Source organism: Chiloscyllium plagiosum, unplaced genomic scaffold (assembly GCF_037043375.1).
Source record: "Chiloscyllium plagiosum isolate Xiang-an unplaced genomic scaffold, Cpla_swu_hap1 HiC_scaffold_4, whole genome shotgun sequence".
NCBI classification, from domain to species: Eukaryota; Metazoa; Chordata; class Chondrichthyes; order Orectolobiformes; family Hemiscylliidae; genus Chiloscyllium; species Chiloscyllium plagiosum.
In genome coordinates, this window is record NW_028270142.1 from 61,833,595 (window position 1) to 61,859,433 (window position 25,839).

The following is a 25,839-nucleotide window of genomic DNA, read 5'->3' on the forward strand; positions in this document are numbered from 1 at the left end:
GTCTCTTTCTGTGCTGTATGACTGAATGACTCTACAAAACCTTTTTTGAACAATGTTTCAGGCATTATTCTCGTAGTCTATTTATCAACACCAGACTGGCGGCAACCTGAATGGGTGGCTGTGGAACTCCAGTCTCTCCATTAGCACAGGCTTTGTTTCTTGTCTTCACCAACACATTCTGTAGCTGCCTCCTTAACTGGGGTTAGGATTTGTTATACGGGATGCCTCCAGGTCTTGAAACATTTCTGCCTCTTATGAGTGGCTTTGTCTTGCAGAGAGACAGAGTGATTGAGTATTAGCTCAGTAGGTATGTAGTGATGTTATGGGCATGTTTACCCATCACAGTTCCTGACCCTTCCTCAGTAAGTGTTTGACAGCCAGCTAGTTGAACTCCCATGTGTTCAGGCCATATGTTCCATTTAATTGGGTGGTACAGTGGCTCAGTGGCACTGCTGCCTGACAGCGCCAGGAACCCTGGTTCAATTCCAGCCTCGTGTGACTGTCTGTGTGGAATTTTCACATTCTCCCTGTTTCTATGTGGTTATCTTCCAGGTGCTCTGGTTTCATCCCACAGGCAAAAATGGGTAGGTTAGATGGATTGGCCATGCTACATTGTCCATAGTAATTAGGGATGTGCAGGCTGGAGAATGCAGGGTTTCAGGGATAGGGTGGGATGTTCTTCGAAGGCTAGACTTGATGGGCTGGATGGCCTGTTTCCACGCTGTAGGGAATCTATGATTCTATGACAGCTTGGATACAATCCCCCAAACTCTTCTCTGACAGCCCTTGGACATTCATTTCTACACTGTATGGTGCTATGTTTAGTGTTATTTTGTTGTGAATACGTGGTGTCACTGACACAGATGCAGTACAACAGATTGTTCTTTTACTGCTCTGCACCCAGGTTTTGGAGTAAGCTGCATGGTGTTAGTCTGTGTTGCGGCTCTATCCAGACAATTCATCTTACTCTGCCATCCCTGGGAAACAGGATCTCCCACTTTTCCTGGGTAGCCTGGAGGACTTGAAGAGTAAAGCCACGTGTTGTCTTGTCTGCAATACCAATCCTGAAGAGTAGATTAGCCATTAAACTTATCCGGTGAGGACCAGCAAATAATGGTGTACTGGAAGGCTTCAACTTGGAGAGCACCGGTGATGTTCCTCTCTAGTTGGGATAGCTGGGTGCTTTATAAATAGCATGCCTAGACCTTTGACCCCACGATGTAACAGAAGGGATATCGACTTCCTCTTGCCACATGATTGGCTATGTTCCCATGTTATGCAGAGCCACTTATCTGACTAGTTCATGGACGGAATACATCCACATCCTGAAATAAAACATTAGCCCCTGTGTTCCAGATAACAATGCTACCAGTTGAGAATGACATGAACAAAAGGAAATGAATAGATTCCCAATTGAGGTAGAAGGGAAAGGATGACTGAAAATGATGAGTCTTGGTGTAGAACTTGATTCAATATTTGTTTTGTGATGTAGCAAATTCTGGCATAGTCATGTTTCCTCATTGATCTGACGACAGCTGACTGACTTACTGGGTGACCTGACCTCAGTGCATGTTATAATTCACTTGTAGGTCAGTTTAGGAAGGGGTGACAAGTTATTCTCCCTGAAAACGTGCAGGGAACCATGGAGTGGGCATTGCTGGTGATCTCTCTTTTATGCAGTTACAAAAATGATCAGATTTATTTAATTCAATTTCATAATTTGCAGTAGTGCAATTTAAGGTAAACCTGACCAGATTGCTAACCCTTCAATCATAGATACTTTTCTATGTTACTAGAAATGGCCTGAGATTCAGATAGATCTAGATTTATTCGTTAAAGAACACCAGTTCGATAGTATGGCTACCTTCACCTTCACTTGCTTTTACATCTGCAGATTTATTTTTAAATCAAACTTAATATTCCAGGTCTTAAATACTGTTTCTTGATTTTTCTTATATTCACTCGTAACTTTGTTATATTCGCTTGTAACTTTATACTGAAGTGAATGGATTGACTTTTAAAATATTTAACTTCAGGAACTTTCTGACTTTCGACATGCCCACAATAAACTGAAGAAGCAATATCAAGACAAGTTGGCAGAATTCACCCATTCCAATCGAAGAGTTGAACAGCATGAAGCAGAAGTGAAAAAGTTAAGACTGCGGGTGGAAGAGCTGAAGAAGGAACTGGCTCATGCAGAAGATGAGGTATGTGTTAACGCATACATTAAAAATTCCAAATGATTCTGTTTTGGCGTTAGTAATCTGAAGTAGCAGATGTGCAGTTGAAGTTAACTTATTGAAACCCTGTTTTGAGACTGTGCAACCGTTTTAGCCTCAGAATACGAACCATTTTTGAGCATGGAGGTAAATATTAAAAACAATTTATTTTGGTCTGGTCTTCACTCTTGTAAAGATCAATTATGTTTTTAAAAAAGAGATGAAAATTCTCCAGGAATTGATGGTAAAAATATCAAGTGACATGATTTTGCATTTTAGGATTTTTACTGTAATAAAAAAATTGAAATCAACATAAATGAAACATTATTCAATAGGCAACCAATATTTCTCCATTATCTAATTAAGTTGACAAAACTACTTTGTGATTCATTTATTCCACATTATTCTACACTCTCTGCATCCATGTAGCATGTGGATTAACTTCTGAACTACTTCGAATTTATTAGAAGACTTTCTTCTTGTTGTTATATTCAGCATAATTGAGTGTCCTTTTGAAAATCACTTCACTGTGTCTTCTGAGTATCCCCAAACTGACATTCATCATTTTCACACCACTTTGCACAGAGCAGCTATTTTTGATCAGCCTGGGCTCTGAGTTTGGGAATCTGTGCCTAGAAAAGCTGGATACTCCCTTTTGTTGTGAGAACTGTCCCTTTGATTTTCAGTAGATTTTGACCTAGTTCTCTTCCTGATAATAACCAAATCACTTGGGCCTGTTCTATGATTTCACCATTTCCCATTCCACAATATCCTATATTATCTTAAAATGATAGAGAGCTCCATATAATACATAACTTCCCATGAAATCTTGCATTTGTAACAACTTAAGTTATGAAGGTTGATTGAAAATCAAATGTGCCGATTGCTGTATTTCTGTTTTTTTTGGTTTTCAAGGGCAACTAGTGTTGGGGAGATTTCACTGCGGTGTTTAATGTAGGGCTAGGGAGGGTGACACTTCCAGCCCTGAAATGGTTAACAACAGCCAAGCGAGCTGCTGCAGGCGATTGCATGACTACCTGGCTGGAGCTTGTAAGGGATATGCATAATGTTAATTAAATCTTGGAGCCTGTAAATACCAGCCAGTATCAATTGCCCCATCGAAACTCGGGATTAATAAAGAAACTGATCGGAATCTGTAACTGTTAGACAAGTGTGATTTGCTCTATCGGAACCTGTAACTAGTGAGTGTGAATGGCTCTATTTAAGTCTAAAGTTGATAAGTGTAATTGACAATTTAGTTAAACTAAAACTATTGAAAATGGCTAGCCTGTCAGACGCATAGTAATTCCTTGACACAATGGACTATTGAATACGGGATCGGAACCGCTCCCAGGGATGGCTGAGCCATTGTCAAGCACAGCAGGAGCTGGACAGGCACTTCGATGCGGCCAATAGGAGGACGGATCCCCAGCGCGCGCAGATGAATGGACCAATGGGGAAGGCGAACTGACCGGGGACTCCAGGCAGCGCGAAGTATAATTGTGTCAACTTTGAGCGGGAAGGCAGAACGCCTTCTCCAACGAATGCATGCCTGTAGATTCGTTGTATCAGTTAAGATTCTGTGAATAAACTGCTGTCTGCGTCTAATCATAGTTGCCAGTGTGAGTCTCTCCTTCCAAAAGAACACGCAAAGACGGGACCCTCCGGGTCCGTCTTAACACTAGGAATGGGCAATAAATTCTGGTCCACCAGTGATGCCCACATCCTATGAAGGAATTTAAGAAAGTGCTAACAGGAACCAATAGTGGAGTTTTATCAACATCTTGATTTCATGTGGTAATACAACACGGAAGGAATCTCTATGATCCATCATACCTATTGCTGGTTCTATGAATGAATTAGCCCTTTAAATGTACTGCAAAGTCCCTTATGTCTAGAATGTATATTTCAATGCTTTAATCACATTAGGATCAAAAAGCTATCCAAAAAAATAATGTATTTGATAGTATGTCTCAATATGAAGATGTTTTTGATGGTTACTTTAGGCAATACATTGAGTGGGATATTCCCCTGCTTTTAGATGACAGGAAAAGTGGCAGAAAGAGTAAATAATTGGGTGGATTGGCACTAGCAGGAGGACGTTCACTACCTACAACCTCAACAATTAAGTTCTTGGTAGAATGTTTCATGGTGAGCCTTCCCAACCCATCAACATTGAGAGCAGTTCAGTATCCAATTAATGAGTACTTAAAGGCCTCAACTTACAACTGCCCTGATTACCTGCCATTTCAGCAGACAAAATAAGTAGCTGACTCCCCTTTTGGCAAATCTAGGCAGCCAGCCTGATGGATTGTAGTGGGGGTTCTCCATTGGCCCAAACTAAGGGCCTGGATGAGGGTGAAGTGGCTGCTGAAAGCAACCCCCTATCCTTGGTTCTGCACCTCCCCAACCCCTGACACCTCTCTGTCTTTGTGACCCATTATCATGATTTGCCCCAATAAACTCATTCACCTTCTCATTCATCACTACAGCTTGCAGTGGCTACCGGCCTTTAATTAGCCAACACCTTCATCCAGGGTGGGACTTCTCAGCTGCAGCCATCTGATTGGTTGAAAAGCTCACCAATCAGAGATTTATAGGGAGAGGCTGAATAGGCTGGGGCTATTTTCCCTGGATTGTTGGAGGCTGAGGGGTGACCTTATAGAGGGTTATATAATCATGAGGGGCATGGATAGATTTAATGGTCAAGGTCTTTTCCCCTGGGTAGGGGAGTCCAAAACTAATGGGCACAGATTTAAGGTGAATGGGGAAAGATTTTAAAAAGATCTAAGATGCAGCTTTTTCATGCAGGGGGTGGTACGTGTATGGAATGAACTGCCAGCGGAAGTGGTGGAGGTGGTACAATTACAACAATGTATATGAATAGGAAGAGTTTAGAGGGATATGGGCCAAATGCTGGCAAATGGGACTAGATTAATTTAGGTTATCTGGTCGCATTGACACATTGGACTGAAGGATTTGTTTCTGTGCTATACTTCTCTATGAATAATAAGTGCCCACCTGTTACTCAGTCCGGCAGCCTCCCACTGGTGGTGAGGCAGGGAAGGTCTCTCATCCTTAAAGAGGAAAATCCCGGCTATTGTGTTCATCCAGAATCCAATGCCTTGTCAAGAGCTCTGCAGCTACTGGACATTTTCACTGATTAATATTTTCATGAATTTGGATGTTAATTGTTTTGTCCATTTCTTTCAGTACAAAACAGTAGGTATACACTTCAACACTGAAAATGGATTTCATCACAGACATTATTTTGTCTTCCCTTCCCTTTCAGTTGGCTGAATTTTACCAGATAATTGGAGATGGACTAGGAGGAGAAAGGGCTGACAAGATGGTAGAGGCACAGGAGACTTACATCTTCCTGCTGCTTCTGTGGCATACTGCCAGCAGTGACCCCCTTGCCAGTAGGGCTGTCCAGTTGAAGGCCAATGGAGACACTTCAATGTCCATTTAAGGGCAGCCTCTCAGCCAGTATCCATGGTGTGGGGATGACTTATGGAAGTATCTTCACTGGCAGTAGTGTCTGCCTTGTTTCTGCCTAGCCTTGGCTTCCCCGGGCACATTCAATAGTCTACAGGGCACCATGGCAAAAGTGGCTAGTGTTGGTCATGAGCACTGCTGAGGGTGCTGAGCAGCTGGCCATCTAACCAGCCTGGTACATCCTGAGGGTGGGGTGACGATACTATGCCATTCTCTCAGGCAACTGCTGCCAGTAGCAAGGTTTGGCTTGGGTCTCACCATCAACCAAAGCTGGCTGATTCAGCAGTTGCTGTCTAAGGTTCTTAATTACTTATTGGATATAGCTGAGAGCCACAGATTGTCCTTTGGCATATTGGCTAAATGGTCATTCCATATCTGTGATCAATGATAGGCTGTTTGAGCTCAGGAGACATTACTGTCCAACTGTGCCTGGCACACCTACATACGCCCACTACCAGCACTGGTATTGGCAGCTGAATGTTGTGTTCAATTGTTCTGTATTTGATAATGAGTCTGGTAGATGATTTATGATCATTGTGCCTACTTGTTAAGCTTGGGTGTTGACTCAGAGAAATATAATAGCCACATCAGGAGGAACAGGAAATTTTTGAAAATCGTGATAGGATTAGACATTTTATGGCATTCCATAAAACTCTAATTAAAGTTTCTGTACTGTTAGAAACTAATGGCATCTTATATCTTTGGGGCAAATCAGACTTACAGAATGCACAAGGCTGTATATTCACACTGAATGTGCAAACTCTGCCTTATTTTTCTTCCTTAACTTAAATTTACTGTGGCATCACCTAACTCTTGCTCAACTGAAGAGTTGACCCACTCATTCAGATCTGTATGAAACACAATAAACAAGTTTCTTTATGTAAAGGTATTAAAATTCAAAAATGCTAATTTGACTGACTAAATTCACAATTAAAGCTGAAGTGCTATGCACTGATACTTTCTAATATCAATTGTTGCTCATTCCTGCACGATGTATTATTACTGAATATAGTTACAGCTGCACCTCCAGAATTTAGCAGAGATTGGCCAAGCTGCTAGAGTGATCGGTGGTGAGGAAGTTAGATAAAGATTGGAGAGATCAGTGAAGGAGGGCAGATCATAGAAGGTGCTGGAGAGATTGGGGAAAGAGAGGACAATATCGTAAGATCATGAAAAGCATAGAGGGGATTATGGGAGATTGAGGTTTTTAGGAGGTTGTTGGATTTGGTGGGAATGTTGGGATGGTGAGGAGATGAGCAGTCATGTGGTGGGAGGTGGGAAGAATTGTTTTGGGAGTTGAGGGAACGATCTCCTGTTTTTCTTTCTTCGTCCACAAGTAGCGCTGAAAAAGACAATTTTCTATTGCCCACAGAAACCTTTATCTCTGTTTAGTTACAGTGTTTGCTAAGTCACAGGAAACATGGCTGGACAACCTTAAATTTTGAACAAGAAATGGAATCAGAGGCATGCAACTAGGTTAATATCTTTCAATGAGCATTCTGTCTTCAGGAAGTGGATTAGTTGCCTAGCTTCCCCTTTTGCCTCCATGTCAGCTGTGCGTAGGAGATTTCAAGGCATGTGGACCTCGGGACTCATTTGCAATTTTGATTTTCACCCAACCAGCCTGGAGATTAAAAGTCTTTCACTCGGAACCAAACAGTAATAAAATGTGTTAAAATAATGCATCAAAAATATACCATTCAGCATTATTTAAAAAATGCATATGAAGAACAGTTTGTGTTAAAGGTGGAAACTTGTCATGTTTCCAGGTGATTTATTCCTCATGGCTTGCAATTATATCTGCTGAATTCCTTTTGGTGTAGATTGCTGCTGACAAACACCACTGTAAGAAAGATGTGAAATGTGTATCACTGTTGTAATATTAACGGTTGGCTATTTTAATACTTAAGCATTAATATTAAGAACTCAGTGACAGGTGGGGGGAGGGGTTTAGCAACGAAAAGTCAGCGAGGGTATTCACAAATTGCTGCGGCTCTTTAAAAATAATTTATACTTTCTATAATGAGGATGTCACTGGCAAGGCCAGCATTTCTTGCGATCCCTGAATAAATGGCTCACCAGGTCATTTCAGAGGGCAATTGATGGTAAATCACATTGCTCTGGGTCTGGAGTCACATGTAGACCAGAACAGTTAAGGGTAGCACATTTCCTTCCCACAAGGGGCACTAGTGAATGAGAAGGGCATCTCAAACAATCGATGATAGTTTCATGGACATTTTAAAATTAGCTTTCAGTGAAATGCAACTTCCATTAGATCCTGCGATGGAACTCGAGCCCGTGTCTCTGGATTACTAGCCTAGTGACGTTGTCACTGAACTACCATATTCCTTGTTACAATACGTAGCAGTGGGTTTTGTGGTGTTCGAGTCTCCTTCTGTGGAGAGGCAGAACACTTCATTAAAAGATTGGAATCCCACTGTGCAATCAATTTCCCTGGCTACCAGAAGGGAAGCAGAAAGATAAAATGTTAAGAAGGCCTTTGTCTTTAGTCTCCACATGTTTTCTGGCCGTTATTGTCATTTCCTCACTTCCTGTAAAGATTGAAGTGTTAGATATTAAAATTGGAAAATAAACAAACACCAGGAAAAGAAGGAATGAATTATCTTCATTTGGAAGTTAGGTTCAGGTCTTAGCAGCCTTGTACCTTATCAGAAATGCACAATACTTTTAGGAAAAAATTCCTCTAATTAACTCTGTTGTGATCCATTACCTGAAAGTACTACTACTAAAGATATATCAATTCCCCACTTCACTCTAAGTCAAGAAAACTGCAAATTGAAATGTTGAAATAATCCAAATATAAATGGGAATTTAAACTCTGATGACACTTTCACACAACACCTTCTCAGCTATGACTGCCTTATGGTTGAGTCAAGCCTTACAAACTCCATATCCTAATTGTATTTGCCAATCCAGTGCCAGCACCACAAGATAGATCCTTCAATCGATGCCACTGCTGTACATTCTAACTGTAAGAAAATGACATTTTTAATATAGTGTCACTATTGCAAACCTGCCATATAGGATTTTGCTTCTTTGTTAAGTATATCAAGGTTTTAAAATTAAAATCTTAATTCTGAAGTTGAGGCAAGAAATGGAAATAGCTATTTTCCCAGAAAGCTTCACTTCTATTTGGAGGCACATGTACTGCACAGACCGTGCACAATTTGTCCCTTTTAAGATACTGTATATGTCTGACTGTGCGAAGCAAGTAAGGGTGCAGCACATTGAAAATAAAGGGCCGTGCACAACAAAAAAAGGTAGAGGTGATGGGTCCTACTTTAACCTTGGGCATTAATGCAACATGCCTGGATCCAGGTCAGTAACAATGTGTCTGGAAGATAAAATCTCCTAGATGTTGTTGAAATGATTGAAATTCGGAATCAATAACTATCAGGATGAAAATTCCAGACCACATGCTGCTATTGAAGATGAAAGAAATCAATCAGGCATAGTAGAGATTATAATATCTTTATTTATGAATTCTGTATGAAAATGGGAAGATCTTGAACTGTTTGGACACTTTCTGGATTAAACAGCACTTTATCAAAGAATGAGATTGACAGCTTAATCATGTCCTAATTAGAAAGACAAATGACTTTGGTAAAATAGCCAAACAAAGCTTTCAGAGAGTTTGGCGATGTGGTGTATTGTCTTTCATTGTGGGAAAACCTGGTTGGAAGAGACTATGGAGCCTTGTATTCAGGATTGTGTAGCAACCCTTTCTGGTCATTGTTTCCCCTCAAGACTGATTACTAAACTTAGTGATGTCAGACTAAGCCCCACTCTCTGCAACTGGATCCTCAGTTTCCTGACCCACAGGCAACAATCAGTGAAGATTGGGGACAATATTTCATTGTTACTAAAACTCAACACTGGAACCCCCCAGGGGTGTGTCGCCAAACACCAGACTAATGTCATTTACAAGTTCGCTGATGAAACCACCATAGTCGGTCGAATCTCAGATGGCGATGAAACAGACTACAGATGGGAGGTGGAAGATCTGGAAAAATGGTGCACTGAGAACAACCAAGCTCTCAATGCCAGCAAAACCAAGGAACTCATTATTGATTTTCAGCAGGACCCTTTATGTGGATGCGCTGGTTACAAAGGCCCAACAACATCTCTTCTTCCTCAGGCAGCTGAGGAAATTTGGCATGATGGCTAATACCCTTGCCAATTCTTATAGTGCGCCATCGAGAGCATTCTGCCTGGATGTATCACTACCTGGTATGGCAACTGTACCATTCAAGATCGGAGACGGTTACAGAGAATGGTGAACTCCGCCCGGACAATCACAAAGGTCAACCTCCCATCTATAGAATCCATCTACCAGGACCGCTGTCAAGGAAAGGCTGCTAGCATTCTCAAAGATCCATCCCACCCTGGCAATGTTTTTCTACAACCTCTACCATCAGGGAGAAGGTACAGAACACATGCACCAGCCGGTTTCGTAACAGTTTCTACCCTCCTGTTGTTAGAATGCTGAATGGACTCACAAACTCTTAACATTTGCCTGTACCTGTGTTTTTGTTTTTGCTGCTGTTTATCTATTATTTACTATCTACGCTACTTAACTCTGTGATTTGCCTGTGTTGCTTGCAAGACAAAGCTTTTCACTGTGCCTCGGTACACATGATAATAAATTCAATTCAATCCAATTCTATTTCAAAAACCTAGGGAGTCAGATGGGAAAAAAAACCCTCCAAGGCTTGCAGTAAAGGAAAGTTTCTCTCTGACTCTATCTCTTTTCTCCGCGCTCGCTCGACAAACCCTTCATCTCTGAGATCATTCTTGTAAACCTCCTCTGGAGCCCTTTCAAAAGCGAGCATATCTCTCCTTAGATATGGGGCCCAAAGCTACCCACAATATTCCAAATACAGTCTGACCAGAGCCTAATACAGCCACAGCAGTGCCTCCTTTTTTACATTCTGGCCGTCTTGAAATGAATGCATGCACTGCATTTGCTTTCCTAACTGTCAAATGACCATGTATTTTAAACTTAAGGAAATTCTCAACTGGGACTCCTAAATCCCTTTGTGCTTCAAACTTCCGAAGCCTTTCTCCATTTAAAAGATAATATATTCTCCTACTTTTCTTTTCAGAGTTCATGACCTCACACTTGCCCTCATCTGTATTCTATCTGTCACCTTTTGTCCACTCTGCTAGCTGTCCAAGTCTTTCTGCAGCCTTTCCATCTCTTCAACGCTTCCTATTCCACCACCTATCTTTGCGTTATCTGCAAACTTTAGCAACAATGCTCTCAGTTCCTTCATTCAGATCGTTAATGTTTTAGCATGAATAGTTATGGACACTGACCTTTGAGCAACTCCACTAGTCATCTGAAAAAAGACCTTTATTCCCATTCTCTACCTTCTACATGCCAGCCAAACTTCTATCTATGCCAGTACCTGGCCCCTGACACAATGGCTCTTATTTAGCAGCCTCCTGTGTGGTACCTTCTCAACTCCACCCACACTCTATTGGCACATCCTAACCCTATCATAATCTGCATCTATCCCTGGGGGAGAAAAATTCCCCAATTCACTTCCTATCGCACTTTCAGAATCCCAACTATCTTGCCTTTGACTATTCATTCACCACACAGTTGGAAAATATTGGTGACCCTCACAAATGGCCCTTTAATTTTGTACTTTGAATGCCCACTTCCTTGAACTAGATTGCTGATGCACCTCATGGCCTGCTGCTGGGAACATTCTCCAGTGGTGGAACCATATTGAGGGTCACTGTTATGTAGCTTCATGGCTTCATTCGTCCTGTTATCAGGAAACAATAAAAATCTGCTCAATGGCACTAAAGACAGATCAATCCCCTCACCGTGGTCCTAAAGGAAGTGCAAGGTAAATTTGCAGATAATTGATCCATGACCACTGTGGACTCAGGTATTGTCACTATGTTAGAAGAACAGAGTGACAGAGACTTAGAAACATTTGAACTGATCTAGATTTTCCTGCTGCTTGGATGCTGCCTGACCTGCTGTGCTTTTCCAGCACCACTCTGATCTAAACTCTGGTTTCCAGCATCTGCAGTCCTCACTTTTGCCTAACATTTGTAAAGGCCAGCTCGTGTCTAATTAATCCGAGTTTTAAAAAAGAATGCATTAAAGTAGTCGATAGGTGAATGTCTTTAGATTTAGCTTAAATAAATTTTCAGAGTCAAGAAGTTCCAAGAAAGAGATTCTTCATGGTATTAAAGCTCATGGAATTGAAAGCAAGCTATTGACCTAGTTAAATGACTGTTTAGTCAATGGGACGCAGAAAGTAGCGTATGGATTAAATCAGAAGGAAGTGTCTAATGTCTGTATGTGTGCCTGGGCTTCACTCTTCACAATATGTGTTAATGGCTTGGATAATACAATTGAGAAGTATACATCCGAGTTTGCCACTGACACAAAGGTTGATAGCATTGTAAGCAGCATGGACAGGAGCATGGAATTATAAAGACGTTGATAGATTAAGCAAGTGGTAAAAACTATGACTGATGAATTTCAATGCAGACAAGTGTGAGGCCATTCATTTTGGACTGTAAAAGGACATACTGCAGTACTTCTTTCTCTTGAAACGACAAAAAGCTAAGAATATTGGAGTTCCAAAAAGATTTATGTGGTAAGGAGCAAGAAATATCAAGAAGATTAATAGGATATTAACCTTTATAACTCGATTGGTAGAATATGTAAAGAAAGATGTTTTGCTGCAGCTGAACAAAGCCATTCTGAGACTATGTCTAGAGTACTGTCTAAATGTTTGGACACTGCATTTTAGAAAAGACATTTCAGAGATGGTATGGTGGAGATTCGCCAGGGCACCAAGCTAATGATTAGTAAGTTCGCAGATGACACTGAAATTGGTGTAATGGACAATGAAGAGCTTTACCTTAGAGTACAACTGGACCTTGATCAGATGGGCTGAAGGGCTGCGGAGAGGCAGATGGAATTTAATTTAGATAAATGTGAGGTCATAGAGTCATAGAGATGTACAGCATGGAAACAGACCCTTTGGTCCAACCTGTCCATGCCGACCAGATATCCCAACCCAATCTAGTCCCACCTGCTAGCACCCAGCCCGTATCCCTCCAAATGTCTCTTAAATGTTGCAATTGTATCAGCCACCACCACTTCCTCTGGCAGCCCATTCCATACACATACCACCCTCTGCGTGAAAAAGTTGGCCCTTAGGTCTCTTTTATATCTTTTCCCTGTCACCCTAAACCTATGCCCTCTAGTTCTGGACTCCCCGAGGAGAAAGTGAGGACTGCAGATGCTGGAGATCAGAGCTGAAAATGTGTTGCTGGAAAAGTGCAGCAGGTCAGGCAGCATCCAAGGAGCAGGAGAATCAAAGTTTCGGGCATGAGCCCTTCTTCAGGAATGAGGAAAGTGTGCCAAGCAGGCTAAGATAAAAGGGTAGGGAGGAGGGACTTGGGGGAGGGGCGTTGGAAATGCGATAGGTGGAAGGAGGTTAAGGTGAGAGTGATAGGCCGGAGTGGGCGTGGGGGGTGGAGAGGTCAGGAAGAAGATTGCAGGTTAGGAAGGTGGTGCTGAGTTCGAGGGTTGGGACTGAGACAAGGTGGGGGGAGGGGAAATGAGGAAACTGGAGAAATCTGAGTTCATCCCTTGTGGTTGGAGGGTTCCTAGGTGGAAGATGAGGCACTCTTCCTCCAACCGTCGTGTTGCTATGGTCTGGCGATGGAGGAGTCCAAGGACCTGCATGTCCTTGGTGGAGTGGGAGGGGGAGTTGAAGTGGTTGGGTTGGTTGGTCCAGGTGTCCCAGAGGTGTTCTCTGAAATGTTCTGCAAGTAGGAGGCCTGTCTCCCCAAGATAGAGGAGGCCACATCGGGTGCAGCGGATGCAGTAAATGATGTGTGTGGAGTTGCAGGTAAATTTGTGGTGGATATGGAAGTGTCCCTTGGGACCTTGGAGGGAAGTAAGGGGAGGAGTGTGGGCGTTGGTTTTGCATTTCTTGCGCTTGCAGGGGAAGATGCCGGGAGTGGAGGTTGGGTTGGTGGGGGTTGTGGACCTGACGAGGGAGTCACGGAGGGAGTGGTCTTTTCGGAATGCTGATAGGGGAGGGGAGGGAAATATATCCCTGGTGGTGGGGTCCGTTTGAAGATGGCGGAAATGACGACAGATGATACGATGTCTATGGAGGTTGGTGGGGTGGTAAGTGAGGACCAGTGGGGTTCTGTCCTGGTGGCGATTGGAGGGGCGGTACTCAAAGGCGAAGGAGCGGGAAGTGGAGGAGATGCGGTGGAGAACATCATCGATCACGTCTGGGGGGAAATTGCGGTCTTTGAAGAAGGAGGCCATCTGGGTTGTATGTATTGGAACTGGTCCTCCTGGGAGCAGATGCGGCGGAGACGAAGGAATTGGGAATACGGGATGGCCTTTTTACAGGGGGCAGGATGGGAGAAGATGTAGTCTAGGTAGCTTTGGGAGTCGGTCAGTTTATAGTAAATGTCCGTGTTGATTCGGTCGCCTGAGATAGACATGGAGAGGACTAGGGAGGGGATGGAGGATTCTGAGACGGTCCAGGTAACTTTGAGGTCGGGGTGGAAGGTGTTGGTAAAGTGGATGAACCGTTCAACCTCCTCATGGGAGCACGAGGCAGCGCCGATACAATCATCGATGTAGCAGAGGAAAAGGTGGGGGGTGGTGCCAGTGTAGCTGCGGAAGATGGACTGTTCCGCCTTCGCCTCCGCGCCTACTTCTTCAACCAGGTTTCTCGCCCACCCTCTGACGACCCCTTCTCCCGCCTCCAACACACCCCATCCACCTGGACACCCCGTGCTGGCCTCTTACCTGCCCTCGATCTCTTCATAGCCAACTGCCGCCGCGACATTAACTGCCTCAACCTCTCCACCCCTCTCAACCACTCCAACCTCTCACCCTCGGAACGTGCAGCCCTCCACTCCCTATCTCCAATCCCAACCTCACTAGCAAACCGGCAGACAAGGGAGGCGCGGTAGTAGTTTGGCGCACCGACCTTTACGTCGCTGATGCTAAACCCCAGCTCGTGGACACCTCCTCCTACTGCCCCCTTGACCATGACCCCACCTCCCACCACCAAACCATCATCTCCCAGACCATCCATAACCTCATCACCTCAGGGGATCTCCCATCCACCACCTCCAACCTCATAGCCCCACAACCCCGCACCGCCCGTTTCTACCTCCTACCCAAAATCCACAAACCTGACTGCACCGGCCGACCCATTGTCTTAGCCGACTCCTGCCCCACCGATCTCATCTCTGCATACCTTGACACGGTCCTGTCCCCCTTAGTAAAAGAACTCCCCCCACCTACGTTCGAGACGCCACCCACACCCTCCATCTCCTCCATGATTTTCGCTTCCCCCGTCCTCAACGCCTTATCTTCACCATGGACATCCAGTCCCTGTACACCTCCATCCCCCATCACGAAGGACTCAAAGCCCTCCGCTTCTTCCTTTCCCGCCGTACCAACCAGTACCCTTCCACTGACACCCTCCTTCAACTGACTGAACTGGTCCTCACCCTGAACAACTTCTCTTTCCAATCCTCCCACTTCCTCCAAACCAAAGGAGTAGCCATGTGCACCCGCATGGGCCCCAGCTATGCCTGCCTCTTCGTAGGATATGTGGAACAGTCCATCTTCCGCAGCTACCCTGGCACCACCCCCGACCTTTTCCTCCGCTACATCGATGATTGTATCGGCGCTGCCTCGTGCTCCCACGAGGAGGTTGAACAGTTCATCCACTTCACCAACACCTTCCACCCCGACCTCAAATTTACCTGGACCGTCTCAGACTCCTCCCTCCCCTTCCTAGACCTCGTCATTTCTATTTCGGGCGACCGACTCAACACAGACAATTACTATAAAACGACCGACTCCCACAGCTACCTAGACTACACCACCTCCCACCCTGCCCCCTGTAAAAACGCCATCCCATATTCCCAATTCCTTCGTCTCCGCTGCATCTGCTCCAAGGAGGATAAGTTCCAATACCGTACAACCCAGATGGCCTCATTCTTCGAAGACCGCAATTTCCCCCCAGACGTGATCGACGATGCTCTGCACCGCATCTCCTCCACTTCCCGCTCCTCTGCCCTTGAGCCCCGCCCCTCCAATCGCCACCAGGACAGAACCTCACTGGTCCTCACCTACCACCCTACCAACCTCCATAATACATCGTATCATCCGTCGTCATTTCCGCCACCTCCAAACGGACCCCACCACCAGGAATATATTTTCCTCCCCTCCCCTATCAGCGTTCCGAAAAGACCACTCCCTCCGTGACTCCCTCGTCAGGTCCACACCCCCCACCAACCCAAACTCCACTCCCGGCACCTTCCCCTGCAACCGCAATAAATGCAAAACATGCGCCCTCACCTCCCCCCTTACTTCCCTCCAAGGCCCCAAGGGATCCTTTCATATCCGCCACAAATTCACCTGCACCTCCACACACATCATTTACTGCATCCGCTGCACCCGATGTGGCCTCCTATATATTGGGGAGACAGACCGCCTACTTGTGGAACGTTTCAGAGAACCCAACCACCACGTGGCTCAACACTTCAACTCCCCCTCCCACTCCACCAAGGACATGCAGGTCCTTGGACTCCTCCATCGCCAGACCATAGCAACACGATGGCTGGAGGAAGAGCGCCTCATCTTCCGCCTAGGAACCCTTCAACCACAAGGGATGAACTCAGATTTCTCCAGTTTCCTCATTTCCCCTCCCCCCACCTTGTCTCAGTCCCAACCCTCGAACTCAGCACCACCTTCCTAACCTGCAATCTTCTTCCTGACCTCTCCAGCCCACCCCCACTGCGGCCTATCACCCTCACCTTAACCTCCTTCCACCTATCGCATTTGCAACGCCCCTCCCCCAAGTCCCTCCTCCCTACCTCTTATCTTAGCCTGCTGGACACACTTTCCTGATTCCTGAAGAAGGGCTCACGCCCGAAACTTTGATTCTCCTGCTCCTTGGATGCTGCCTGACCTGCGCTTTTCCAGCAACACATTTTCAGCTCTGATCTTTGAGGGGCCCTATTCTCTCCCTAGTTACCCTTTTGTCCTTAATATATTTGTAAAAACCCTTTGGCTTCTCCTTAATTCTATTTGCCAAAGCTATCTCATGTCCCCTTTTTTGCTCTCCTGATTTCCCTCTTTAGTATACTCCTACTTCCTATATACTCTTCAAAGGATTCACTCGATCTATCCTGTCTATACCTAACTTACGCTTCCTTCTTTGTCTTAACCAAACCCTCAATTTCTTTAGTCATCCAGCATTCCCTATATCTACCAGCCTTCCGTTTCATCCTGACAGGAACATACTTTCTCTGGACTCTTGTTATCTCATTTCTGAAGGCTTCCCATTTTCCAGCCTTCCCTTTACCTGCGAACATCTGCCTCCAATCAGCATTCGAAAGGTCTTGCCTAATACCGTCAAAATTGGCCTTTCTCAAATATATAACTTCAACTTTTAGATCTGGTCTATCCATTTCCATCACTATTTTAAAACAAATAGAATTATGGTCGCTGGCCCCAAAGTGCTCCCCCACTGACACTTCAGTCATCTGCCCTGCCTTATTTCCCAAGAGCTAAGGCAAATCAGCTCGGAGTTTATACACTTAATGGTAGGGCGCTGGGGAGTTTTGCCGAACAAGGAGACCTTGAGTCAGATACATAGTTTCTTGAAAATAGAATTGCAGGTAGACAGGGTAGGGAAGAACATGTTTGGTATACAGTGATTGTTTTTATTGTCAGTGCATTGAATGGAGGAGTTGGGATGTCATGTTACAGCTGTATAGAACATTGGTTAGGCCACTTTTGGAATACTATATTCACTTCTTGTCTCCATGCTATAGGAAAAGTGTTGCTAAACTTGAAAGGGTGCAGAAAAGATTTACAGGGATGTTGCTGTGGTTGGAGTGTTTGAGCTATAGGGAGAGGCTGAATAGATTGAGGCTGTTTTCATTGGCATGTTGGAGGCTGAGGGGTGACCTTATAGAGGTTTGTAAAATCTTGAGCAGCATGGATAAGGTAAACAGCCAAGGTTGGGGGAGTCCAAGCTAGAGGGCATAAGTTTAAGGAGAAAGGGGAAAGATTTAAAAAGGACCTAAGTGGCAATTTTTTCATGGTGCGTCTATGGACTGAGCTGCCAGAAGAAGTGGTGAAAGCTGGTACAATTACAACATTTAAAAGACATCTGGATGAGCACTGGAATACGAAGGGTCTGGAGGAATGTGGGCCAAATGCTGACAAATGAGATAAGATTATGTTAGGATATCTGGTCAGCATGGACGAGTTGTACTGAATGGTCAATTTCTATGTTTCTCTGACTCTATAACAGTTTGTAGAAATGTAGAACTGTGTCTTATAAGAAACAGTTGATGATAGCTACGTTATTCATTTTAAATCTGAGATCAGTATTTTGCTAGCCAACTTCTTAAGGATATTGGAATTAAAGGGAGTTAATGGAGTTTGGATACAGATCAGCTGTGATCCTGTGGAATAGCAGATCAGTCTCAAAGGGCTCAATGGCCTGTTCCTGTTCTTAAGGTTCTGACTGTGCTTGAAATGTCTGTTTGAAAAATGTCAGATCAGTAAATGCCATTCACAAATTATTGGATAATAATGTGCAAATGATATTTTGTTTGATTTTTATTTGATGGATTCACACCTACTAATGCTATAACATGTTGGCTACCTTACCAGAGAGCAAGCTTTGTGCAGCAAATATCTCGATGCAAGCTATTTTCTAAATAAGGACACCTAATGTTGGAGTAAATTCTCCTTAAACAAAATAAGTCACCCATGGTGTTACACTCTTCAGGCAGGGTGATGGGAAAGAAATTTAACCTGGGGCCATGGAGGGGGAACAGATTATTTGCAAAATGACTTTACTAAAGGCTGCCCTTCAGTGAAAAGACATTGGAGTTGGCCTTTACAAAGGAAGAGTGGGCTGTCTACCTCCTGGGGATTTTCACAAGTGTTTTACCACAGTCTGACATTGCAGGTGTTAATGCACCGACCCTCCAATGTTAATATGATATATGGTGTTCTCTGATTGCTTGAACATTCAATTGTTTATGCATCTATCGTTAATACTTTGAATTGTAACACTTTGACAGCTTGAGGAATATGTCACATAATGCTTATTATATGACTTTGATCAGAGCGGGAAGATGTCAGAGCTTTTGTTCTTCTGTTTCCGTACAGGCCAAAACTATTTGCATTACTCCAAATCTGGTCTGAGCGGATTTCACATAACTTTTCTGATTTTGATTTCTATTCATTTAGAAATGAAGCCTGTTGCTTTGTTTATATCCATTCCTATGATATTATTAACCTGCTTTGATATTTTTCTTGCACAACATCCTCCTCTCTGTGACTCTTTATCATTAGGTAGCGAACAGCATCAATATTGTGGGGACATATCAACTTCAAGCTCCTCTCCATGATTCACACTGTTGTCTGTACTTTGGGCACTTTGACCAATTTATGTACTGAAAACACTTTACCCAAGAGCTCTTGTCTGAGACAGATAAAGGAACACAGAATTCAGTTTGTGATTCAACTTGATTTTATTAATAAAATATTCCTTAGTAAAAATGCCACATGAGCATTTCCCAGATTCCCATGATATTTACTCCCTAGCACTATCCATCTGGGAAAGGATATCACCAGCAATGATCCACATATTTGGCTGGGCCATTGAAATCTCCTTCCTCTTCAAGGTAGGTCTGGCTTTCTTTCATGAAGGTAGATCTTGCAGGTCATTACAAATCTTCTCCTGGATCTTCTTGGGTTGTTGCATGGTCTTCCACCACGAGTCTTGATGCGAATCTTCACTGAGGGGGTGACTGCCAGATGTACGTTTTTATCCCCCTCGCTGCAGCCTTTCCAGAATGTCCTGTCACCTTTGCCAATGGGGTCATGTGTGGGATTCAAATCATCCAATGGGATGCCAACACCCTTCGCTGTTGCCATGCCGGGGAGATGTAAAGTTCATGTTCTCAGTTGCTGGCTGGAAGTCAAAGTGCCAGAAAGTCTGATCGATACTTCTCCCTCACGCCAATACACCACCCTCACGCTGACTTTAGCTGATGCTTCCTGGACTTTTGTGACCTTTTTGACTTTGGTTTTCTGTAGCCGATAGCTACTGGCTACTGTTGAATTTTGTTTGGCCAATTTTTTGTCTGATCCAATTTCTCTAGCTGTGGGTCAATTTAGAATGTCCAATTTTCATCCTATGGTCACCTGATCACAGTCTGTTCTGTTGATCCCTTGCATCTCGTGAAAATGGGATCACAAAATCAGACAATGCCCTCATGCTGGAATGTTTCAAATCTTAGATGGATAGCCTGGCTCCCTGAGTATCTGGGTTTCCGATTGTATAGAGACATTAACACTCGTGATACTAACTATCATCCTTACACATATCAATAAGCTTAACATTACTATATACAAATAACTTAATTCGTAAGTTGAGTATTAGCCATTATTTATGCACACTGGCTCACCCTCAAACCTCTTTGCAATCAGCAGCACTTGATAGGGTTAAATTCCTACCATGCAACAATTTACATCGTCTCGATTTACATATTAACCACACAGTCCAGGTTAATTAATTCCTTGGCTCCTGCTGATGGAACATAGAATCAAATGTTATTTGCTGGATGAGTTCATTCTTCCTGCGGCTGAATTTAACCGTGAGGATGATGAGGTAGATCAAAGTAAACAGGATGAGCAACACTGCCAGATGTGCTCCCGAGTGTATTTGCATGTTTGAGTCCCAGTCCAGAAGTCATCATACCAATTAGTCACTTTGATTTCCCTGATGACATCTTGAATTTGCCCTGTCTGCTGAGAAACGGTAGCAAAAATTTTATGAACATTTGCCAATTATGTCTGGACCTGTTACGTTTCATTCTGGTAGGAGGTCAACGTCAGTGTTGTACTTCTGATAATTCCTAAAGTTTGCCTGAGTGCCTCACTAACATTGACAAAGATCTCACTCCTCCTGTGGATGTTTGTGAGTTTGTTAAGATTAGATTAGATTCTCTACAGCGTGGAAACAGGCCCTTTGGCCCAACAAGTCCACACCACCTCTCCGAAGAGAAACTCACCCAGACCCATTCCCCTACCCTATATTTACCCCTGAATAATGCACCTAACACTGTGGGCAATTTAGCATGGCCAATTCATCTGACCTGCACATCTTTGGATTGTGGGAAGAAAACGGAGCACCTGGAGGAAGCCCACGCAGACACGGGGAGAATGTGCAAACTCCACGCAGTCAGGCAGGAATCGAACCCAGGTCGCTGGTGCTGTGAGGCAGCAGTGCTAACCACTGAGCCACTGTGCCGCCCCCAAAGACCAACCTTGGCTGGTATGTGTAGCCCAATACTAAGGTTGGTGCTTTGGATGTCAAATGTGAAGGTGCCATAAAGTTAGTGTTTTAGGAAAGTTGTGATACAGTATTTTCCCATCCCTCTTTATGCTTCCCTAGTGATGTCTGTGTTCAGTTTCTAGAACTCTACAGTGCAATTTAGAACGGTGTTTGACTGAAAACTACACAAGGCATGTTCCTTTCAATATATGGGGTAGGGACACACAAATACATCTTTTGTCTGTTGACATTTATCCAAAGTGGTACTGACAAGCCTTCTCTCTTTCTCAACAGAAGGGTGCCAACCTATCCTAACCCCTCTTGGATAATGTCAATATTTTCCATCTCAAAAACTTTTAATCTGTTTTTATTTGGTATTTTCCAGGGTCCCTTTACAATCATCGTTAAAGCAAACCTTAGTCATTGCCATAATTGACAATCTAAAATATTGGGGTTTCTCTTCTCATGGAACAAATGCTCTACTTGCTCGTGACTGATCCAAGATGGGATCAGTCCTTGCTTAGTCTGCTTGAGGTTCTCCCTCAACTGTTCGATCATCCACTGCAGTAAAAGCTGCAGGGGTCTCATTCTGCTGTTTATTGCTATTATCTAACTTTCTCAAAGTGGTCTAGCGTATTGCCCTGGTGTACCGTGTTAGCGCCATTACTGGGTGTTGGTCTGCCTAATTTTCTCTATTCTCCCCTCAGCTTTTTGCTAACTATCCAGGTTAATTTTGACCGATGTCTGGTTAACTTGCTGCATCAAAAGTCTGAGCTTATTATGCAAATTAGCCAAATCTTGCTCAGTAAGCTGTTGCCAAATCACTCAACATTTACTCCATCCGCTAGCCTGGTTCTGGCTTCTCCTGTTTTTTGTCCTAATAGCTAATAAGTCAAATACAAGTATAATTTCTGAATTTGGGATGGGCATCTCTCTGGCTTCTGGGGACTTGCTTCTTCATCATGTCTGGGGGGGGAGTGTCAGATTGACTGCCTTCATAAAGCGGTTGTCTCTTTGTCTGGGCTCGAGTGCCACACAGGAAGCTTTCTTGGGTGGACTATCTCTAACAATCCTTTTCATTTCAGGGTTGCCTCTTCTGGCCAGAATTGTTCGGGCCAGCAATCATAGAGTGGGCTGGCCTTGTCCACCGCTGAGTGTGGCTTTGAATATCTGGGAGACACCAATCTTCCTGACTGGAAACTTTGTAAAGTCATCCGCTGCCCTATCTCGTATTCTAGCACGTTCATCTTTTCATCAAATTACACCTTGCTCCACTTTTTCCTTTTCACCATTCTGATGGCCACTGTTTTGTATGCACCCTGTACATTTTCAAATTGAATTTTCACAGTTTTCTTGTGGCAGAGGCCTTTAACCTCAGGCTCTGTCATGTCTAGTCCTATTAATGGTTTGATACATTCATGGAGCATCTGGACGTTAGGACGTGAACTGGAGGGTGAGTTCCACATGAGCAGGATGACGATGTGTAAAACTACATTCCAGGTAGAATTGTTTTCCTGAACAACCTTTTGGATATGATTCATACTCTCTACCATTCTGCTAGGCTCAGGATGGTGGGCGATAGGGAACCTATGGCTGATGCCAAATTTCATCGGCTGCATTGCCCAAGCTATGAAATAGGTTCTGTGGTCTGAGTTAATAGAATCATAGAATCTCTATGCTGCAGAGAAGACCCCATGTCGTGAAAGTGTGCTGAATTAAGATGTCCAGTGCAGTGTGGAATGCCTCTACCCATTTACTAAAAATGTCTATGATGAGTAGGATATCCTTATGTTGCCCTCAACAGGATGATGCTGTAGTCTATTTGAAGGTCAGTCCAGATCATGCTACTGGCCTTGTAGGCCTGAGCTATCCTTAATTGTCATACTTGTCTGGATTATTCTGGGCACAGATGTTGCAATCTCAACATAATGGCTTTTCCCAGTTTTGACCACCACCACAATCCTTAATTCTGTCAGTTGTGGTTCCTGTCCCTTGATGACCTTTAACAAATGGCATCGATAAATCACTTGATTTCAGTTCTGGACCAGAAACATATACCTATCCGTCTTTGAGTTTATGTACTTAACTTGTCCTCCCACTTGTGAGGAAAGGATCATTCCCGTCTGTACTTGCTTTAACTCAGTGTCACTGCTCTGAGCCTGTACCAGATCTTGGACCTTGGTTTGTCTCTCAGCAACGATATCTAGTTGTTTTGGAATAGGGATGCCGCCATAGAATCATAGAATCCCTACAGTTGGAAGCAGACAATTCAGCCCATCAAGTTCACACTGACCTTCCGAAGAGCAGTCCTCACTTTTCCCCTTCTGAGGAGCATCCCGCCCAGACCAACACCCTCTACCCTATCCCTGTCACCCTGCGTTTCCCAGGTGTAATCCAACTAGACAGCACATCCAGGACACTATGGGCAATTTAGTGTAGCCAATCCACTTAGCATGCATACCTTTGGACCGTGAGAGGAAACCCATTCAGACACAGGGAGAATGTGCAGACTCCATATAGACAGTCACCCAAGACTGGAATCGAATCCAGGTCCCTGGCACTGTGAGGCAGCAGTGCTAATCACTGAACCATTGTGTTACCACAGTTTAACCAATTCATTTGCCTTTCAGTTCCCAATTGGGGAAGTTTGATAGTGGGTACTAACTTTAATTATGCCATAATCATGGTCAGTTTGGGAAATAATTTGAGTAGTGGTATAGATGGTAATGGTTTCCCATCTGCCATGACAAATCCTTTATTTTCCCACAGCAGCAGGAAATCAGTTAAGCTGTTGTAGACATACATGTCATCTGAGTGTATGTCTGATGGTGGGGAGAAAGTTTTCAGGGTGACTGACCATGAAGGCTACAGCTACCAGCTCAGCAGCCTGAGTTCTCACTCTTTTGAGGAGCTTCAGCACTAACTCTATTAGGGGTTTGCCTCTATGGTTCCCCACATCCTGTCCTCCGGTGTCCATCTTTCATTGTGGAGGATCTGTCCATGAATAATCTTATTGGGCAGGGTCTCTCTTCAACAGCCAGGTTCCCTTGGTCTTCCCCCATTTTGTTTCAGCACAAATGGCTCCTTGGGGTCATTTAATGCCACTCATGGGATTCTCCTCCATACCTCAAATTGCCAGCTCGGAAGGTGGGCACATTGGTACATTTGATCACAATGCCTTTACCCTGTAATGTTAGGGTCCAGCATGCTGTGTGCTTTTGGCTTACCATCCTGTCTTGAATCCTGCCATCCAGCAAAGGTTAAATGGGGAAGGGTCAGGGGCTCATGTTGATAATTCAGGCAAAATGTTATACTATCCAAAACACTGGCTAGCCAGTGCTTCTCATATGTAGAGAAGCTGGTGAAAGAGCCTGGAAGACATAGATCACTGGTCCAAGTTTTTTTTAAGCTGTTATTGAAGAAGTACAGCTGCTAGTGTGGCATCTGTGGCTGCATCTTCCAGAATGAAGGGTAGTTTTGGGTTGGTTACCTGCAGTGCTGGGGCCTGCACCAGGACCTGTTTAGTTTGACAACAGCATCCGTGTGCTATTCAGTCCATTTCCTTGGGGCATTCCTTTTAAAGAGGTTGAAGTGTGGGGCAACGTTAGTGGCAGAACTGTCAATGTGGCTCCAACAGTATCCCACTAAGCCCAGAAAGGAACCTAATGAGCTAACGTCCCTAGGGAGTGGCAAATGGATTATGTCCTTGATGCACTTCCCTTCTATTTCATGTTTCTTCTGAGCTATCACACTTCCTAAGTATGAGACTATGGACCTCATGATCTGTACCTTATTGGGGTTAATTTGTAGGCCAAAGGTGATGAGGAATGTTTTTCCTAACAGTGTCATATGTTCAGTTATTGTCTCTGTCTACAAGAGGAAATCATCCACATACTGTACCAAGCATTTCAAAACCTCTGCGTCCTTTAGCCAGCTTCTGGTGAAATATTTCAGATGAACTATTGTCAGAGAATTCTGAAAACCTTAGGAAAAGCAGGTCCATGTGATTTGCTGGCGCAGAAATGTGAAGGTGACTTTTTCTGATTGGCAAGATTTAACTAATAGGATGCTACAGGAGTTAGTCCTTAATGCACAACTATATACAGTCTCTACTAATGATTTGGATGTGGGATAGAAAGTACTATAGCCAAATTTGCAGATGACACTAAAATAAATGGGAAAGTAAGCCGCAGTGAAGAAATAAGAAATTCACAAATAGATATGGATAGATTAACTGAATGTACCAACATTTGTCAGAAGTTTAACATGCATAAATGTGAGACTATCTATTTTGGTCAGAGGAAGAGAAAGGCAACTTATTCTCTTAGATTTTATCAGAGTATTTCAGTGCAGAGGGATCTGGGTGTCCTCGTACATGAATCACTGAAAACTAATATGCCGGTACAACAAGCAATAAGGAAGGCAAATAGAATTTTGGCAGTTATTGCTAAAGGAACACAATATAAGAGTAGGAAAATATTGCTGCAACTGCACAGAGGTACATCTGGAGTATTGTGTACAATTTTGGTCCCATTATTGAGGAGGGGTATTTTGGTATTAGAGGTTCAGAGGTGCTTCACTGGATTGATTCCAGAGAAGAGAGATCTGTCTTATGAAGAGAGATTGAGCAGTTTAGGCATATACTCTCTGGTGTTTAGAAGAATGAGGGAAGATTTAATTGAAATATATCAGATGCTAAAGGGGATTGA

General features: G+C 43.8%; 1 protein-coding gene across 4 annotated transcripts in view; it reads left to right on the top strand.

Annotated features, from left to right (window-relative positions):
• LOC122549141 (coiled-coil domain-containing protein 102A-like) overlaps nt 1-25,839 on the top strand; it is a 620,500-nt gene that overhangs the window by 360,289 nt on the left and 234,372 nt on the right. For all 4 annotated transcript variants that reach the window (XM_087986288.1, XM_043688474.2, XM_043688477.2 and 1 more), the window contains one exon: nt 2,037-2,207. In XM_087986288.1, the coding sequence (XP_087842414.1) occupies nt 2,037-2,207 (171 nt within the window). The remainder of the gene's footprint in view (nt 1-2,036; nt 2,208-25,839) is intronic.